Source organism: Palaemon carinicauda, chromosome 13 (genome assembly GCF_036898095.1).
Source record: "Palaemon carinicauda isolate YSFRI2023 chromosome 13, ASM3689809v2, whole genome shotgun sequence".
NCBI lineage: Eukaryota > Metazoa > Arthropoda > Malacostraca > Decapoda > Palaemonidae > Palaemon > Palaemon carinicauda.
Genome location: NC_090737.1, coordinates 33,618,553 through 33,638,723, shown reverse-complemented (window position 1 = coordinate 33,638,723; position 20,171 = coordinate 33,618,553). Strand labels below are relative to the sequence as shown.

General features: G+C 42.6%; 1 protein-coding gene across 2 annotated transcripts in view; it reads right to left on the bottom strand.

Annotated features, from left to right (window-relative positions):
- tefu (Serine/threonine-protein kinase tefu) overlaps positions 1–20,171 on the bottom strand; it is a 912,746-nt gene that overhangs the window by 692,042 nt on the left and 200,533 nt on the right. The window contains exons 45-48 of one of the 2 annotated variants that reach the window (XM_068385553.1): positions 16,107–16,313; positions 15,636–15,783; positions 7,488–7,695; positions 3,734–3,935 (exon numbers count right to left, since the gene is read on the bottom strand). The exons of the other annotated variant lie outside the window; for it this stretch is intronic. Coding sequence (XP_068241654.1) covers positions 3,734–3,935; positions 7,488–7,695; positions 15,636–15,783; positions 16,107–16,313 — 765 coding nt within the window. The remainder of the gene's footprint in view (positions 1–3,733; positions 3,936–7,487; positions 7,696–15,635; positions 15,784–16,106; positions 16,314–20,171) is intronic. 2 annotated transcript variants of the gene reach the window in all.

The following is a 20,171-nucleotide window of genomic DNA, read 5'->3' as shown; positions in this document are numbered from 1 at the left end:
GAAGTCTGAGTGAAGGCAGCAAAAGCAGTCGGAGACGATGAATTTATCAAGATGTGGGAAGTTCTCCCTTGGAAGGGAGAAACAACTTCACACCTGGGGAGGAAACTTTCCCTCGGAAGGGAAGTTGTCCAACCCCTGGAGGCGAACCTCCTGGTTAGCATTCTAAGATCTGAAGTGCTGGTCATGTTGTCACGAGAGTACTTCTAAGAGAAGGGATGACGCCCATGATGACGTCCCGAGGGACGGCAGTGACAGCAGATTCCCCAGGCATGAAAAGAACAGCTCTGCTTTGTCGGCACTCTTAATCGAACAAATAAAAAAAAGAAAAAATGCATAGTTAACTGGGGAAAAAAATTAAATTAATTATTCAACAAAAAATTCCGTAGGGAGGAACTCCAAAGAGGAACCCCGAGGGAACAACATAAAAATAAGTATTGCGCCCTTCCTTCCCCAGTCGACATCCACGGGAGAAAGGGAGAGCGGAGTAACTGTAATAAAAACAGAATTACAATTACTTAAATCAGCTAAGCATATTCACTAATAGTGAGAACCCCTGATCCTCTGAAGGGAAGCGTTCCCCACGGAGAAAAGCTGAAAAGTTAAAATTACAATTATAATTTCACTAAAAATAATTGAGACAAATAATCGGAAGTGCAACCTAATCCGCGAATGGGGAAGGAGTCCAAAGGACTACCAGCGGTGTAGGGTTGCGTTGGTAGATTGGCCGGTCAGCTGGCAGGATGATCAGGAACTGGGATGTGCCCTTTTGGAAGGGCAAACATCCACTGATGGCAACCGTGAAAGGTCCATAGAAGAACCCAGGACCAAAGTCCATGGACTAAGTTGCAGCGCAAGGTTGCACTGGTAGGTCTGCTGGTAGAATGATCAGGAACTGATGAAGCCCATGAGGGCCGGTGGACCAGCAAGCTGGCCTTAAGAGGAGTCCAGGACCGAAGTCCACGGACTAAGTTGCAGCGCAAGGTTGCGCTGGTAGGTCTGCTGTTAGCATGATCAGGAACTGATGAGCAGAGTTATCTTCCGAAGAGGTGTCTCTAGGAGTGGCCTCTCTTGCAAACGAGAGAGGTGAACACTTCGTAGAAGAGACTTGATGACGCCTGTGAGGGCCGGTGGATCAGCAAGCTGACCTTCAACAATAGCGATCCTCCGAAGAGAAGTCTCTATGAGTGGCCTCTCTCGCGAACGAGAGAGGTGAACACTTCGTAGAAGAGACTTGATGACGCCCATTAGGGCCGGTGGATCAGCAAGCTGACCTTCAACAGTAGCGATCCTCCGAAGAGGAGTCTCTATGAGTGGCCTCCTTCACGAACGAGAGAGGTAAACACTTCGTAGAAGAGACTTGCCAAGACTGTGCTCAGCCCCTGAAGGAAGAGAGACTCAGCAAGGGGGGAGAGAAGTCTGGGCGAAGGCAGCAACAGCAGTCGGAGACGATGATTTATTAAGATGTGGGAAGTTCTCCCTCAGAAGGGAGAAACAACCTCACACATGGGGAGAAAACTTTCCCTCGGAAGGGAAGTTGTCCAACCTCCTGGTTAGCATTCTAAGATGATCTGAAGTTCTGGTCATGTTGTCAAGGGCGTACTTCTAAGAGAAGGGATGACGCCCATGACGACGTCCTCTGAAGGACGGCAGTGACAGCATATTCCCCAGGCATGAACAGAACAGCTCTGCTTCGTCGGTACTCTTAGTCGAACGAAGAAAACTGCTCAGTTAATTGGGAAAAAATAAAATTAATTATTTAACAGAAAAATTCCCAAGGGAGGAACTCCAAAGAGGAACCCCGAGGGAACAACATAAAAATAAGTATTGCGCCCTTCCTTCCCCAGTCAACATCCACGGGAGAAGGGAGGAGCGGACTTACTGTAATAAAAACAGAATTTACAATTATTTAAATCAGCTAAGAATATTCACTAATAGTGAAAACCACTGATCCTTCGACGGGAAATGTTCCCCAGAGAGAAAAGCTGAAAAGTTAAAATTACAATTATAATTTCACTAAAAATAATTGAGACAAACAATCGGAATCGCAACCTAACCCGTGAATGGGAAAGGAGCTCTTCCCAATAGTACACTGTTGTTGAAAGATGAACGACCTTGAGAAGAGAAAGACCGTAGTCAATCTCTGAGAGGCCACATTCCCTTCGGTCAATAATCGATGTTTCCCGTAGGAAAAGGGAAAAGGCGAAGACAATAGTTGAATGAAAAGGGTCCAGGTGATGATGATTCCCCTGTGGCGGCCGAGTTAACGGTTATATGCTGAAGGGAAGATCGATGGACCAGGGAGGGAGAGGTCGTTCCCCACAAAGTGGAACTGTGCTGGCCTTGTTTCGGTACTAATGTACGCAAGTGTCGTTGTCGTATCTGTATCACACGCACAGCAAAAACACTGAAAAGGAAACTTATCACATTTCTATACACATATATATACATAAACATTAAGAATGTTTTCATATATTGCATATACATGTAAAAGAAAAAGAAAGTTAAAAGACAAAAATTAATGGCAGTCCGGAATAGGCGAGGAGGGAGAGCGGAAACAACCGCTCTCCATCCAAGCCAAAAGTAAAGTGACTAAATCACAGGTGTGTGAACGGGAGTGGTAGCAACCTACCCCCCCTACCCCCGCTAACTAGCGGTGTGGGTAGTTAACCCTCGCTAAATTTTAATGGCTTGTCATTTCAGCTCCACCGAAAGTATAACCCCTAATAAATAGCGTGGTTTGTATTCCAGTTACAGAACAAATGCAATTTTACAATCAGTATTGTCTGGTTGGGAAATTACATAAAACTTTACACTATGACTTTTGCCTTTCTGGCGTAAATTAACTTGAAAAAAGCTCTTTAAGCATAATATAAAATTATGCTTATCATTTTTCCCAACTCTGACTTCTAACCTATTTTTAGTTTAATACCAGTACACCATTAAATTTCAGGAATCACTGGTTTCACGCTCACGCCATTCTGGGTTTATGATTTTGCTGGCCTTGTTATATATCTGACTTAATCATACACAACCCATTACAGTATTATCATTATTATCACTAGCTAAGCTACAACCATAGTTTGAAAAGAAAAATGCCATAAGCCAAAGGCTTCAACTGTGAAAGCAGCTCATCGAGGAAAGAAAATAAGAAAATAGCAAATATACTACATATAAGCAATGAAAAAATTATAAAATATTTTATGAGTAATAATTTTATCATAGATCAGTCATATATAAACTATAAAATGAGATAGTGCTGTTAAAAATGTAAACAATATTAAGGGTAAATTTAATGATCAAATAAAATTCTAACATAAGATAATTAAAATGTGATTAGCATAATGTAAGTATATTTGTTTGCTGATCTTGTTTCACACTGTGGTGCAGGTACTGTAAATAGCTACTTTAGTGTCTCTCTATTTACTAGACTTGGCACTTTGTAATATTACACTCTTGATTATTATATTTCAATAAGAATTTCTATATTTCACCTGTTATCTGCATGGGTGTTGGCTGTACACGTGAGCACATATCTAGACAACGCCTTACCAAAAATAAGTATTTCCTTCATCAAATCACATTTTATTTTAATTGTTTTTGCTGGGAAGCTTTCTGTTCGAGAACATTTATCAAATGACATTTGGCGGGAGATTCAATGAAATCTTTTGAATAAAATAAAATTTAAATAAAAAACCTGAATTCATGGACTGTTTGTTGAACAGAAAATACTTACCAATTTATTGATATCTGTATTCTCAAGGTTCTCAGTCCAAAGGGCAACAGTCCGGTAGAGGTGTAGGTCATAATTGTGAGACACTAGAAGACACTTCAAATAATTCTGAAGAGCTAAAAAGAGAAATTCTTCCCGCTCCTTCTCCAAGTCATCCAGGACATTTTGGTCAACCTTCACATTTTTCGCGAGAATACTCTGCTTTCTGAAAACATTGTGCTATCTATAAATAACATACACAAAATTACAATGTTTTTGCATTCATAGTACTTTTATGATCTTGATAGCATTTAAAAATGTAGACTACTTGCTTTAGACATAGAGGCCTTTTTATATGAAGTAGTGATTAAAAAAAAATCAGCAGGTAGTAGGTTGGCCTGGGCACCAGCCGCCCGTTGAGATACTACCGCTAGAGAGTTATGGGGGTCCTTTGATTGGCCAGACAGTACTACATAGGACCCTTCTCTCTGGTTACGGTTCTTTCCCTTTGCCTACACAGACACCGAATAGTCTGGCCTATCCTTTACAGATTCTCCTCTGTCCTCATACACCTGACAACACTGTGATTACTAGACAATTCTTCTTCACCCAAGGGGTTAACTACTGCACTGTAATTGTTCAGTGGCTACTTTCCTCTTGGTAAGGGTAGAAGAGACTCTTTAGCTATGGTAAGCAGCTCTTCTAGAAGAAGGACACTCCAAAATCAAACCATTGTTCTCTATTCTTGGGTAGTGCCATAGCCTCTGTACCATGGTCTTACACTGCCTTGGGTTAGAGTTCTCTTGCTTGAGGGTACACTTGGGCACACTTTTCTACCTAGTTTCTCTTCCTCTTGTTCTGTTGAAGTTTTTATGGTTTAAATGGGAAGTATTTATTTTAATATTGTTACTATTCCTAAAATGTTCTATTTTCCTTATTTCCTTTCCTCACTGGGCTATTTTCCCTGTTGGGGCCCCTGGGCTTATAGCATCCTGCTTTTCCAACTAGGGTTGTAGCTTAGCATTTAATAATAATAATAATAATAATAATAACTCAATATATTCAGGTGATTTAAAATCATCAAAATACATTAAATTTTTTCTGACCTTTGACACTATATGCATTCTAATTCTATTACTCAAATTATTTTGGAGTTGATGAAGAATTTTTGACAGCATATTCAGTTACATCTAAGACTACAAGATCAAGGAAGGGAAACTAAGATCAAAGGTAAGGTTATGGTGAATTGTGTAAATCAAATAAGATAGCTAACTCTGGTTATAATGATAACTGATTAACTATAAAAACATGCTTAAACATTTCCTTTACAAGTGAGTTGCTCGTTTGTATCTATACAAAACTATATATAGTTAAATGATGACAGGGTATATGGTTCAACTATTTCATCAAGTAGATATATAAATATGGAACATCTTCAAGCTGCATTTACTTTCCAAATTGTTTATAATAAAGAAAATCAGTTCTTCAGAACTCCAAGTTCGTTACTAGTTCACACAATTAACAACTATATACAGTAAAAACAGATCTGAGCTGTTTACAAGTAATGAGATTTGTAAAATTATATCAAGTTAACGAAATGAAAAGGAAAAAATAAGTTAAAAATAGGTTTAGATAAAGGGAAAACCTGGTTCCAAAGGATTTTCCCGGTAGGCTAGAACAGGGAATCACATAGAAGGATTTACCAAAGAAATATTGTCTTCCTTGCCCTGCAGCTAGTGTATTACCTTGCAAATAAGGGACACCCATAAGTTCCACGCTTTCAAAAAACTCATCAGAACACCTTGAATGCTACCCAGAGAAACACTAATCCTTACTGGGCATTTGCTTACATTTGAGACATCTATTTTCTGGATAAGAATAGGCCTCAGTTCCAACAACCCCATTTTCATAAGTATAGGGAAGAAACATGGTCCTGGAAAATACAGTACTGAACCTCCTTAAAAGAAAAAGAAAAAAAAGGGGGGGTTCCTTTGTCAAAACCCCTTCTTGGGATTAGGAATGTGTGGTCCCCAATAACTAGTACCAGGGATGGTGCCAACATAGATACATATCCAGAAAAGATTCGTCCAAAAGACATGAATCCATTGAACAAGATCAAAATGGTAATTATATGTTAATTCACCGTGAAATCAAATGGTATTCTAAGGAGTAAGGGAAATGATGGCATGATTCAATTAGGATTAAACTTGGTATGAATCAGTGAATTTATAACATATAGGCAAAAATGGCAAGGTCTAGGGTTTTTGGAGTGTGTGATCTTATAAAAAAATTTATACACCTTAATACCATTACAAGAAAAATTACATGGTATAGGAGAATATCATTTTTAAGTGTACAAGGATGACATGAAGTGAGGTCCTAGAGAATAACGTTTCCAAATTTCTTGTGTTTAAATATAAAACCTCTAGTCTTAAATGGCATCATAAAAATATCTATCACTGGCAGTGAGATATTGATAATTGTTGACAGTGTAGTAATGCTTCATACAAGAAATTCAAAGCTACACCAATAGAAACCCTTCAACATTCTCATGCAAACTATCAGTTTAAAGATTAGGGAAGGCTCTTAAAAATAATTTGCATCTAAGAAGTAGAGGGGCACTCAGTAGAGAGCATCCCTTCACTATGCCAAGCAGTATTATTCTGCTCGTAACTCCATTGCATACTTGTAATTTGATGCATTATCTTCAAAATCTAATAGATTTGTCCTTGGGTCATACCTCACGTCTACCAAGTTACTGTACATTGAAATTGGTTCCTCAGTGGTTTTTGTGTAATAATGTTCATAAAGAAATAATAAAATAACAAAATAACTGCCGTTTACTTAACATTGCAATTATTTTCAAAGTACAGTATTGCTGGGTATTCGTACTTTCATGTACTTTATCCAAAATACCGGGTATCATGTTGGGTCATATCCAACATGACTACCAAGTTTGGTCAAAATTAGAATGGTATTTTTTGTGTGAAGCTGCTCACAAACAAATAAACTAACAGACATGGGTGAATACATACCATGCTGAAGGTAATAAAGAGACTATAGCTCACTGGAAACCTTGAAAAAAAGAGATGGAAAGCTGGGCCAGGTAGCATTAGCATCTATAAGAGTGCTCGTATCTCAATGCAAAAATTTGCTGGGCAGCTTACTCGTATCTCAAAATGCTCGTATGTTAGATCGTTCGTATATCAAGGTATTACTGTAGCGCATTCTAAATAGATATAAGAAAAGATCAATGATCGCAAGTTGAGACAAGGTATTTCACTCGCTCAAGTCATACTATATGAGTTATCAATAATCATCGGTTCAATAATGTGCTGCATTGTGGGATGGTTTTGTTCCTGGATCAACAAACTATCATTGGGGGATGGATGGAGTGAAGAAAGCTCTAGGTGATAGGAGGATAGATGTGAGAGAAGCAAAAGTATGTACTAGAAATAGGAGTGAATGGTGAGCAAATGTGATACAGTTCCAATAGGCCCCGCTGCTTCACGCTGAGGTAGTGGGAGTAGGGGATTCAGCATATGAGGCTTCATTCATGGTGGATAATGGGGAAGGTGGGCTGTGGTACCCTAGCAGTACTAACCAAACTCAGCTAAATCCCTCATCATGCTGGGAAGAGCGGAGAGAATAGAAGTCTCCTTTTGTTCTTTTTTTTTTTTTCTTTTATATCAGCTAACCCCCAAAACTGGGGGATGTGCCTTGGTAGATAAATAGTGATGTACTGTACTTTGTTTAGATTAAAAATAATTATATTTACCTTGTTAAGTCTTTCTTTTCTGCTACATCCTTGGTCTTTTCCATCAAATTTATCAATTTCATGATTTCTTGTTGTGATCTAATAATGTTCTCCCTTTTTGACTGAATGGTGTCGGATTCTAGGTACTGGCGGACATCTCTGTACAGTTTATCAGCATATACAGAAAGTTTGTGGTAACTATTTTCTAAGACTTTCCGACATTCCGATTCTGTAGAATGAATTATGAATAATATACTGTAAATCATAATCAATCAATCACTTGCAATTGTAATAACCATTTGCTTTAAAGTAAAGCCAACTTAATATTACCAAAAACATTCCACTGATGAAGAAAACAAAATTTGAGTTCAATTTTACTAGGTGTACTACTACACAAATCAATAAAACTGAAAATACTACCTCCAGTGCTATAAATAGTTCTTTTATTTTATTTTTAAAGAAAGAATTTAGAAAAAGATATGGTATCCTTATTGTTCTTTTCATTCTACATGCCAAATTCATAGATAATTTGTATTTTTCCTAACTATACAAACTTTAGCTATTTAATAGGAGTATTACTTTCGGTGTAGCTGAAATGAGGAGCCATTAAATTTTAACGAGGGTTTACTACCCACACCGCTAGTTAGCGGGGGTAGGGGAGAGTAGCTTACTAACCCCCCCCCTTCTCAGACACCTGTGCTTGAGCTCACTTTGCTTGGAGGTAGGACTTCAAAGGGCATAGGGCTGGCGAGCAAGTATGGTTAAATAGCTAAGGTTGGTATAGTTAGGAAAAATACAAATTATCTATGAATTTGACATTTGTTTTGTAAGTGGAATACAAACCATGCTATTTAATAGGGATGACTAAACCATTAGGAAGGGTGGACATCCCAGCCAGTCTAGCTTTTGGCTTTGCCCGGGAGCTCCTTATTTGAGTGTGTTAACACTCAAGAAATAGGGAGCCTCTGCACCTCACTTAAACCTTGCTATGCAAGGTCTGCGGCCTACGCAAGCTGTGTGTGACGGTATGAAGTGTGACTCATCCTAGAAAGTTGTTCTGAAGTTCTTTAGATGGAAACTTGTAGACAAGGACTTTTCCAATACCACCTCGTCAGGGTATGGGGACGTAACAGTAATAATATCAATACTAGGAACACAAGGGAGCATGGTTTACCTGCAGTGGTTTGAGGTCAGTTATGCAGAGAACCCAGGATGCTGCTTTCCCCAAGGGAGGGGATGATGAAAAAAAGAATAAGGGCCAATCAAACCTTTTCATTCATGCAGACTAAAACCAGGTAACAATGCCCTCAACCTTCTACTACTTGTCCAATAAGGAGCTTGAGGTTTTAAACTAGCTTTTGTGCAGCCACCACAGAACCGATAAAGAAAGTATGGAGTCTCTGTAGGTCACGTCTTGCAGGTAGTAGGATGTGAACGTGGCTTGCCATTTCCACACACCAGCTTGAAGAACCTGCATCACTGAAAAATTTCTTTTGAAGGCCAGGGACGTAGCTATGCCCCTGACATCATGTGCTCTGGGGCGACGTGATGAAGGAGGGTGTGGATTCAATGCCAGGTCAAAGCAGAGATGGTGTTCTTGGTGACCCTCCTCTTAGTCCTTCCTGTGCCAACGAATACTGCTGTCACACGACAACAGGCTGCGGCTGTTCTTTTGAGGTACAGCCTCAAGCTTCTTACTGGGAATAGTAAGAGATGGTCTGGGTCATCTGTTACAGTACGGAGACTAGAAATACGGAAGGAGTCAAATCGAGGATCCGCTACTCCCAGGTTCTGAGTCTTAGCAATAAACTCAGGGACGAAGCTGAACGTTACCTCTCCCCATCCCCTTGAATGGGCGATGTTATAAGAGAGACCATGAAGTTCGTTGACTCGCTTGGCCGAGGCCAAAGCTAGCAGGAACACCATTTTCCAAGTTAAGTGGCGATCTGATGCCTGGCGTAATGGTTCATAGGGAGGTCTCTTAAGAGACCTGAGAACTTGGACCACGTTCCATGGGGGAGGTCTCACTTCCGACTGAGGGCAGGTAAGTTCATAACTCTGTATGAGTAGAGAAAGTTCTAGTGATGAAGAATGAAGATATGTCCATTCCTTTCAGCCTGAAGGCGAGGCTTAAGGTTGAGCGATAGCCTTTCACTGCCGAGACTGATAGGCGCATTTCTTCACGCAAATACACGAGGAACTCCACTATTGCTGGAATAGTGGCATTGAGTGGAGAGATACCCCTTCCACGACACCAACCAGAGAGGACTTTCCACTTTGCCTGGTAGACTGCTGCTGATGACTTTCGCAGGTGTCCAGACATCCTGATTCAACTTGTTGCGAAAATCCTCTCTAAGAGAGGAGATGATGGATAGTCTCCAGGCGTGAAGTCGTAGTGAAGCTACGGTTTTGTGGAAGATGTTGGCGTATGGTTGTTTGAGTAGATTATGTCGTGGAGGGAGTTCTCTTTGCGGCTCCGTTAGGAGTTGTAGAAGGTCCGGAAGCCATTCTGCGTGATGCCATAGCGGAGCTACAAGGGTCAATGAAAGATTGACCGATGCTCTGGTCTTGTTGAGTACCCTCCTCATCAGACAGAACGGGGAGAAAGGCGTAAACGTCGATGTTGTCCCACCGTTAATGGAAAGTATCTTGCCAGAGAGCCTTGGGGTCTGGGACTGGGGAACAGTACAGCGGGAGCCTGAAGTTCAGGGCTGTTGCGAAAAGATACACAGTCGGAGAACCCCACAAAGTCAGGACTTTGTTGGCTACTAGATGATCCCAAGAACACTCGGTACTCACTATCTGAGATGCTCTACTCAGGTTATCGGCGAGCAAATTCCTCTTGAAGGAATGAGGTATGTCGATAGTGGTATCGAGTGGATTTCAGCCCATCTAGGTATCTCTACTGCTAGATGGGATGGTTGCTGCAAAAAAGTACCTCCTTGTTTGTTGATGTAGGCCACTTCTGTGGTGTTGTCGCTCATCACCACCACAGAGTGACTTCCCAGGTACTGTTGGAACTGTTAAAGGCCTAGAGAGATGGACTTCATCTCTAGGATATTTATGTGGAGGTACCTTTCTGACTCTGCCCAGAGGCCTGAGGTTGTGTGGTGCGGTACGTAGGCCCCCCACCCTCTTTTTGAAGCATCAAACCTGGGGGGAGTACGAGAAGATCCACTCCCTTTCGTAGGTTCCCGTCAGCCACCCACCACTGGATGTCTGTCAGTTACGCAAGTCCTAAGAGAATCTGGATGTCCGGGGAGTCGTAAGCTTGATTCCACAGGGACTTGAGTCGCCACTGGAGGGACCTCATCCTGAGGCGACTGATGGGAAAACTTTGTGGAGAGTGGTGTCTATAATCATGCCTGAGTATAACAGTCTTTGAGTGGGAAGCAGAGAGGACTTCTCGAGATTTACCATGATCCCCAGATCCTAACAAAGTCTCAGAAGTTTGTCTCGGTGTTGAAGAAGGGTTGACACCGAGTCAGCTAGAATTAACCAGTTGTCTAGATAACGGAGGAGATGGATGCCAATCCTGTGTGCCCAAGATGATACTAGGGTGAACACTCTGGTGAAGACTTGTGGTGCTGTGGAAAGACCAAAGCACAGCACCTTGAACTGGAATTTTCTGTTGTCTAAGCTGAATCTTAAGTACTTCCTTGTAGACGGATGGACTGGGATCTGAAAGTACGTGTCCTTTAGGTCCATTGTGCACATGAAGTCTTGCGGTCTTACTGCTAGTCTGACCGTGTCTGCCGTCTCCATGCTAAACGGAGTTTGTTTGACAAACTTCTTCAGAGCTGAGAGGTCGATGACTGGTCTCCAGCCTGGGGATCCGTCGACGACCTCTTGGAGAGCGCCCTTCTTCAACAGGGTCTGGACTTCTTCCCGAAGGGCTTGCCCCCTTGCCGGTCCCAAGGAAAGGGAGTTCAATGACACTGGATTCGTCGTCAGGGGAGGTAGAGATGTTATGAACAGGACGCGATATCCTAGACTGATCACGGAGACTGTCCAGGAATCAGCCCTGAGTTGCTTCCACCTGTTTGAGCAACTTTGTAGGTATCCTCCCACTGGTGGAAATGCAAGGGGACTGCCTATCCTAGCGTTTGCGGCCTCGGCTGCTCCCTCAAGGATTTATGCCACCCCTGGAGAACTTTTTGCCTTTCCTTTCTTCGACAGGAGAGAGCTCAGAAATCATCGTCTTCGCTGCTGTTGTTGTCGTAGTGGTCTTGGCTGGACGGGACTGCTGTGGTGCTGGAGGCTTATAGGGCTTGGATGTTAAAGCCCTATGAAGGAGGGAGTCTTGATGAGACTTCCTCCACCTCTCAGCACTATGTTCCACAGCCTTAGGTTCAAACAAGATAGATCCCTCTAAAGAGGAATGTCTGAGCCTATTGATCTCGGTGCTAGGGACCTTCTGATGGAATCTCTCAGCATCTGCATCCCAACGTTTCAGGATGGTATTTGCCCACAAGTTCGAGACTTGGTGGGCCAGAAACTCGATCATGCGAGTACCTGAGAAGGAAGGTTTCCATAGCTTTCCTAGTACGTTCCTTGGAGAAACCCTCAGAACGTATCAGGATACCTAAGGTCCCCAACCAGATATCGAGCCACGAAGTAGCTTACATAGCATACTTCGCGACCTTCTCCTGATTGAGGATCTCAGCTGCCAAGAACGAGACCTGCCGGTTGGAGTGTCTCTCAAGAGGGACTCCCCTGGTTAGCTCTTCCAGTGAGTGGTGAAGTGGAAGAGCTAAACAAGGCTCGTCTAGGATCTCAAAGTACCTCCTCTGCTGTACGCGAGGAGGTGGGAGGAGCTTGTTAATGGTATCGGAACGGTTGGAGGAGGACATCTCGGAGAGCTGTTGTGAGATCTTGTCCCTGGTACTCTTCACCCCTAGACACCAGGGCAGGGCTGTAGTGGTCTTAGAGGGCTTTTGCCCTCTTGAGGAGGGATCTCTGGGTCGGAAAACCCGTTGAGAGCCCTCATTAGAGTCAGAACTTGCCAAAACGCGTGTTCTGACTCTTGCTGGTCTTCGTCTGTTGTAGGACTTGCAGCGAAGTCTCCTTCTATCCCCAAAGGTTCTTCTTGGGGAGAGTAGTGGACATTCCCTGAGTGGCTAGTTGGCTCCATCCTAGTCCTAGTGGAGGACTTAGGCAATGTTTTGGAGTCTTTGGATTCCTTCCTGGGAAGGATGTAAGACTCTAACACTGACGAGGGTGGCATGTTTCTTCCTATCCCTGACTGTGTGGACCTCTTGGCACGAAGAGAGGTTTCACCCATTGGTGCGATGGCAGAAAGTCTCTCCTTGCATGATTCCCATGGAGACGGGAAATCTTTGTCTGAAAGGGAAGGAGAGTCAGTCTGGGGAATAGAAGGAACTTGCCTCCAAAGTCTGCGTGGAGTCAGTTTCGCCATTGGGTAAGTGACCGAATCTAGAACTCCTCTTTTTCTCTTTAATGGGGTAGAGGAAGTCATGGTTCCATGTCCCAATTCAGAGAGGACAGGCTTGAAAGCCTGAGTTACGGATCTGATCAGGGCACCAAACCAGGGATGTTGGCTGACAGATGCACTGTCAGACATACTCCTTGAAAGGAAATATATTGAAGAATCCCTGGGAGGAGTCACGGTAATTGGTGGGTTCGCATGAGGTAGCTTTGGGATCCTGAACCCCTCTGGAAGTTTCCATTCTCCCACAATGTGTGGTGGTATGCGCTTGCGGGGAGGGGAATGAGGCAATGGCGACCTTGCCAGACATCGTTCTTTGGGATGTGTAGTCATATTGACGCTCGCACGAAGGAGGATATTGACGCTCGCGCGAGGGAGGATATCGATGCTCGCGCGAGGGAGAACAATGGCGCTCGCGCGAGGGAGACCAATGGCGCTGGCGCGAGGGAGACCAATGGCGCTCGCGCGAGGGAGAACAATGGCGCTCGCGCGAGGGAGAACAATGGCACTCGCGCGAGGGAGAACAATGGCGCTCGCACGAAGGAGAATATCGGGGCTTGCGCGCGGGAGACTGGTGGCGCGCGCAGGAGAATCACGAAGAGCGCACGTGCGCGCGGGAGTGTTAGCGCGCAGTAGATTCGTGCGGGGCGCGGGAAAATGTTGGCGCGCATCCGTAGGAGAGGATTGACGAGTGTGCGCATATCCTTGTGGATGCACGCGGGAGAAGGCTGGCGCGCAGGTGAGTGCTGGCGCGTTTGTAAGGATGGCACGTGGGTGAAGGCAGCATGGCTGACTTGTCAGTAGTCCCGCTATCAGAACAAAGTTGGCGCAGGTTTTACCTGGCACGTAGGATGGTGCGCAGGAGAGTAAGATGTAGGGCGCATATGCGCAAGTGCAGGAGAATGTTGGCACACGGGACAGCGTTGGCGCCCAGGAGATCGATGGCGTGCAAGTGAGTGTTGGCGCGCAGATGGGCGCTGGCACATAGGAGATTGTTGCCGTGTAAGCGCAGGGCGCGTGGGCGCAGTGTGCGCAGTGTGCGCAGGAGATCATTGGCGCATGTGCTCATGAGGGCGTGCATGGTGGAGCTATGCTCTTGTTGTAGCGTATGCGTATGTTGGTGCATATGCTCTTGATGCCCTGTGTTAGGGTACGAAGGAAGATCGGCCTGACGAGCTGCTAATGAGCACTTGTCAGGTTTCGTGGGCGTGTAGGTTGTTGGCGCGCAATAGCGCGTTCGGTTGGAGCGTTGTTAGGCCCATGCAGGAATGGCGATGGCAGGTCGGCAGGTCTGTAGGGTGGAAGGTCGACATGTCCTTTAAAAGGACGACCTTCCACCAAGGAGATCGCGAACGATCTGCAGAGAGGTCAAGGACCAATGAAAGTGCAGTGACGGATGATCGGTCTAGAGGCTCCTCTGCGGGGACTGCATAGAAGACGTTGAACCAAAGAGGTGCATCCTCCCTACACTTGTTGATACTATCACACCGTTGGCCCCTACAAGAAGGACAAAGGGCATGAGGTTCAGTCTCGACCGCCGACATGAACGTTCCACATGGGCGGTCGGGAAAACCAAGGCAGATGCGCATGATCACAAAGGCCAACTTCACATACACAGAAACTAGAAAAAGAAAGAACAAACGCAATTAAGGGGCTGCCAATATGACGGCGAGGATAAGAGCGGACACGTCCGACCACCATCCGAGCCAAGAGCAAAGTGAGCTCAAGCACAGGTGTGTGAGGGGTGGGGGGGGGGTAGCAAGCTACCCTCCCCTACCACCGCTAACTAGTGTTGTGGGTAGTAAACCTTTGTTAAAAATCAATGGCTCGTCATTTCAGCTACGCCGAAAGAAATACCCCTATTAAATAGCGTGGTTTGTATTCCAGTTACGGAACAACTACAATTTATAAAGTAGATTTGCATTGGTTACAAATTTACTGAATATATCATGTGAGCATAATTACATAAAATGTTACCTAGCACAGTATAGAGAATCAATTATGGTAACCCTTTTCAAAATGGATAGTACTATATCCTCTGGGAGCAGTGGGCAGATCAATGAAAAGGAGGTCTATTAAGAGGAAAACTGAAAGGTGGTATTGCAGTATCTGAACCAGGGATAATTCTATTTTTCTAATTATTAAATTTCAATTTCTAGATCAATATGGAAAAAATATGTCGCTTCAAAGTTTCCTTTTAAGCAAAGAAACAATTTGAAAATGAATGAATGTGGAAACTTAAAACTTCTGTTAATACTTGCACCTCATATTAAATAACCACCACCAAAAATTCACCCATTTAAAACAGTTATGATCACATAGTTTTTAAGTCTGGCTTTTGGCCAGAGTGAGAGATATGACTTCGTTTCCTTCCCTTAAAAGTTTCAGTGTAACTTTGTAAGCTTTGATTGCAAGTAACTTTCATGTCTTATTTTAAACTTTTTTCCATTTAATTTTTAAAAGAAGACACTTTATTACTGATAACAATTATAACAAAAGTATGATCCATTGTGGTTATATTAGATTTCAAAATATTGATACCAAGAAATGCATTTCATGACATTTTTATAATCATCATGATTTCCAAAGTAGAGATTAATCTATTTATTTTTCATATTTAGAGATTTCTTAAAATTTGAAATTAATTTGATTATTATATCTAAACACTAATAAGTAATAGTGTATGTAATGTAAATAGAGAATAAGTTCCACATAATTACCTTGTCTTGATTCTAAAATGTCGACAGCTCTGTTAAAATATTCTGTTATAACAACTCGAGGTGGTTTTGCAAGGGAGTCCATGAGCACGCATCCGTATGAGTGGATAACTTGGCAGAATAAGATCTCTTGATCATCCCTTATTTCAAACTATAATAGGAAGTTATCATATATTTAACAAATCTCATGATCCTAAATGTCAGTCAATTTTTAAGTAGGAAAGATTTACTTTTAAAAGGCAAGAGATTATATTAGAAGTTTTCATCTTTAAATGTTGAGGATTGATAAAAAAAGTCACTTATAATAGCTTCCCTGAAGGCAACAAAACTCATTCCCCTTAAATTTCAAAGTTGAAAGAGTAAAGAATCATCTAAAACAAACCTACAAAACTGTAACCTTGCAATTTAGCCATCTCTTCCTTTAGTTATACCTTTATAATATACATTATAAATAAACTGAGTATTTAAACCAACCTTCTGCATATCCTCTAGAAGAATATCAAGAACTCGCATTGCATGATAAATATCTCCCTGACTCTTTGCTACTTCTGCTTCTTCTAACTGTGTCTTCCACTTCAAACACTGGGGGACATCCAATTTTACAGCCGAAACAAGAGCTGCTTCACAGCCACAGTTGCTTCCTAATATCTGGCAATTCCGTGCCAGCATGGATTTCTTCAACTGGAAAAGAAGATGATTAAATACAGTGCTAAAATCTTAGAAAAAATATATACGGACAAAAAATGTCATTCTCTTACACTTTATTTACAACGGGGGAAAATTTTGGCTTTCCTAGGAAATCAAATACTCCTTAGATGCCAATATCTCATCCTCCTGCTCATCAATTGTATGCTGGAATGCTAGGATACCAACAGCCATGAAGGGGTTAAAATTAAGAATATGCAAAGCTCAAAAGGTAAATATTTATGTTCAATTCAAGAAAATATTGGTAAGATAAGAAACCATTCTGATACAGACTACTTCCTAAGCTTCAAAACTGTAGACCTGAAATAGATCAGAGTTGTTAGGAAGCTGTAACATATCGGCAGGATGGAGTTTAGATTGCAGTCGAGTTTTACGGAAAAAAAAATAATTTTTTTTTTTATAATTTTATATTTTTTCCTAGAATTATAAACATGAGTCTTTTAATATAGATATTCCTCAGGTAAGGTTATTCTACCTGAAGCTGAGGCATTAATTTTTACTGTTTCATAGTAGGTAAGGCAATTTACGATTAGACGGATTTCGAGCAAAGCGAAAAAGCTATTTTTGGGTGAGAGAGCCATGTCGTCCTGGTGGAAGGTTCCTTTAGGTAGCTTTCTACGGGATATTTGCTACAGTGATACTCCCAGAGAATTAACCGAAGGTCTCCAGAATTCTTACTCCTGGCGCGATTTATCCATAATAGAAATTTAAGGATATCGCATAATATCAGGGGACGTATTTTTAGATACGACACATAGCAATCTTCACCCCAAATAGATTTAACTCTTTGAGGGGGAAGAGTGGCGAACGAAAGGGGAGCCGTTTTCTAGGTACCTGGTGGACCTCCTGTCCGCACTATTACCAGGCGCCATTCCTTTCTTGTATTTAAGCAGGAATAGCCGCAGATAGAGTAGTTTCGGGTGGGGTCAGCAAAAAGGATGGTCCATCAGGACGACATGGCTATCTCACCCAAAAATAGATCTTTTGCTTTGCTCCAAATCTGTTTTTTGGGCTTGGCCATGTCATCCTGATGGAAGCTTACCAGAGAATTAACTTGAGAGTACTATATCTGTGGGTTTGTGTTAGTGCCTTTTACTTTGGATGGGTTCCTTAACTGGTCTGATAGACCTATAAATGACATTACCGTTATCTGTCATATCCACTAAGCTTGGAACTGGCTTAGGGCTTCCTGACCCCTGCAGGGAAAGTGTCGGCTTCAACTATAAGGATTCAAAGTTTGTATATCCGTAAGAACAAAAGGGAAATTTTCTAAAGGTTACCTTTCATGCTTTGGACATCTATACTGATTCAAGCTTTCTATTCATTGGAATAAAATAAAACTCTTGGTTGCTTTATTTTTACCAACTGAGGACAAAATAAGATGCAGCTACATTTTTTTTTTATATTTTACTTTCTAAATTAAATTATGAAATGATGTAACAAAGTAGGAATCTGATCTTGCATAGGTAAACATCATTGTTATATATATTTTTGACCTTTAAGGGAAGAATATACATATATGAATTCATTATTAGATTAATGCCACTCAATGTGAATGTAAAACCAAATCTGTCTAGTTTCACTAAGATGTTGGATATGCATCAACACTGTGTTCAAATGTCCACACGGCACTGGTGTTATTGGTCAGATTCTGCACCTGTATAGAATAGTCTATTAATCACCGTAATGATTTGCACTAGAAGGTATTAATACCTATTCACCCGATACACTGTTGAGTCCCAAAACAGTCCACTGTTCATCGCAGCACTAGACGATGGGCTTTATGACACTACCTGCCGCCACCACAAAGTGTTTTATTTCATGTACAGTACTTGCTTTGCATAATGTTTATAGAAGACTCTGGATGATTTTCACCCCGTATAGAAGCGGAGCCTCAAAGTACATGTGTTAAAATAAATTCAACGAAGAAGCAACTTACCTTAGATCGTGACCTGCGGGTGTGCTGTCAGGATCCGCTCTGCAATAAAGTAGGTGAGCTTCGCTCTCAGTTGTCTTAGGGATAGATTTGATCTTGAGGTTTCGCCTCGGAAGAGCTGTCCTCCCTTGAAGTCTGAAGTTCTTCGAAGATAGACCTTAAGACACACTACTGGGCATAGAGAGACATCTTTCTTCAGTCAGCATATTCTCCAAGGACCCCACCTCTTGGTGGACAGCTTGTTCTTGGCAAGAAAGGCCGGATCAGGGAAAAAGTTCAGTTCTCCTGTGTCTAGGAACTGAATATGGCCTTCGTTTCTGGATAAGGGCACTATTTCACTAACTCTAGCCCCTGAGGCTATTGCGAAAAGAAAGATGACTTTCTGTATTAGATCCTTTACGGTACAATCCTAATTGTTCAGGTTCGAAGCATAGTGCAAGACTTTGTCCAACGACCATGTGATGAGCTTTGGAGGGGTTGCCGGCTTGAGTCTAGCGCATGCTTTTGTTATCTTATTGAAGAGTTCACTTGTGAGGTCCACCTCAAAGGCGTACAGAAGAGGTCTAGCTAGAGCCGACTTACACACGGTTATCGTAGTGGAAGCCAGGCCTTGTTCATGTAGGTAGATGAAGAAAGAGACAGAAATCTATCGATATTTCTGTTGGTTTCCTTGTCTTCACAAAGGATACCCATTTCTTCCAAGATGATTCGTATTGTCTCCTAGTTGAACTTGACTTGTACTCTTTAATGAAGTCGACTTTGTCCTTCGAGATCCCATACTTTTTGTTCGCTGCTAGGGCGAGAAAATCATGAGATGTAGGTTGTTGGTTCTCGAGGATGAAGCGTAAACAGTCGACTTCTGAACCAGTTGGGATAAAACTGGGTTCGGCAGAGGAAACAGCTCCAGTTTCAATTCTAGAACTAGAGGGAACCAATTGCTTTTGGGCCATTTGGGGGCCACTACTGCAGCTGTCCCTCTGAAGGATCTTAGCTTGTCGAGGACTTTTAGCAGGAGATTGGTCAGTGGAAACAGATAAACCCGATTCCATCTGTTCCAGTTGAGAGACATGGTGTCTATCGCTTCTGCTTGAGGGTCCATGTAAGGGGCTACGCAACGAGGTAGTTTCTTGTTGTCGCTCGTCGCGAAGAGGTAGATCTACAGTTCCGGGACTTTTTCTGAGATGAAGGAGAATGAGTCTGCGCCTAGGGACCATTCTGTCTCTATTGGCTTTCGCCTGGATAGAGCGTCTGCCGTTACATTGCAGAACCCTTAAAGGTGAACAGCTGATAAATACCATCCCCTCTTCCTTGCCAGGTAGAAGATGGCTAACATCACATGATTGATGTGAGGTGATCTCAAGCCTTGTCGGTTTAGATATTTTACTATCACTTCGTTGTCCAGGACCAGTCTGATGTGGATTGCTCTGCGAGGGGATAGTTTCTTTAATGTTGAAGACTGCCATGGCCTCCAAGATGTTGATGTGAAAGGTTTTGAACTGGTGCTGTAGTTGTTTGAGGACTGTGGCCAGGGGTAGCACCCGAACTGCCTAGTGTCCGAATGCCGACCACATCCCAACGTTCACTACACAAAAAATATACAATGGTGGAATACCGTTACGAGGTAGTTTCTTGTTGTCGCTCGTCGCGAAGAGGTAGATCTACAGTTCCGGGACTTTTTCCAAGATGAAGGAGAATGAGTCTGCGCCTAGGGACCATTCTGTCTCTATTGGCTTTCGCCTGGATAGAGCGTCTGCCGTCCCATTGCGGAACCCTTGAAGGTGACTTGCTGATATGTGCCATCCTCTCTTCCTTGCCAGGTAGAAGATGGCTAACATCACATGATTGATGTGAGGTGATCTCGAGCCTTGTCGATTTAGACATTTTACTATCACTTCGTT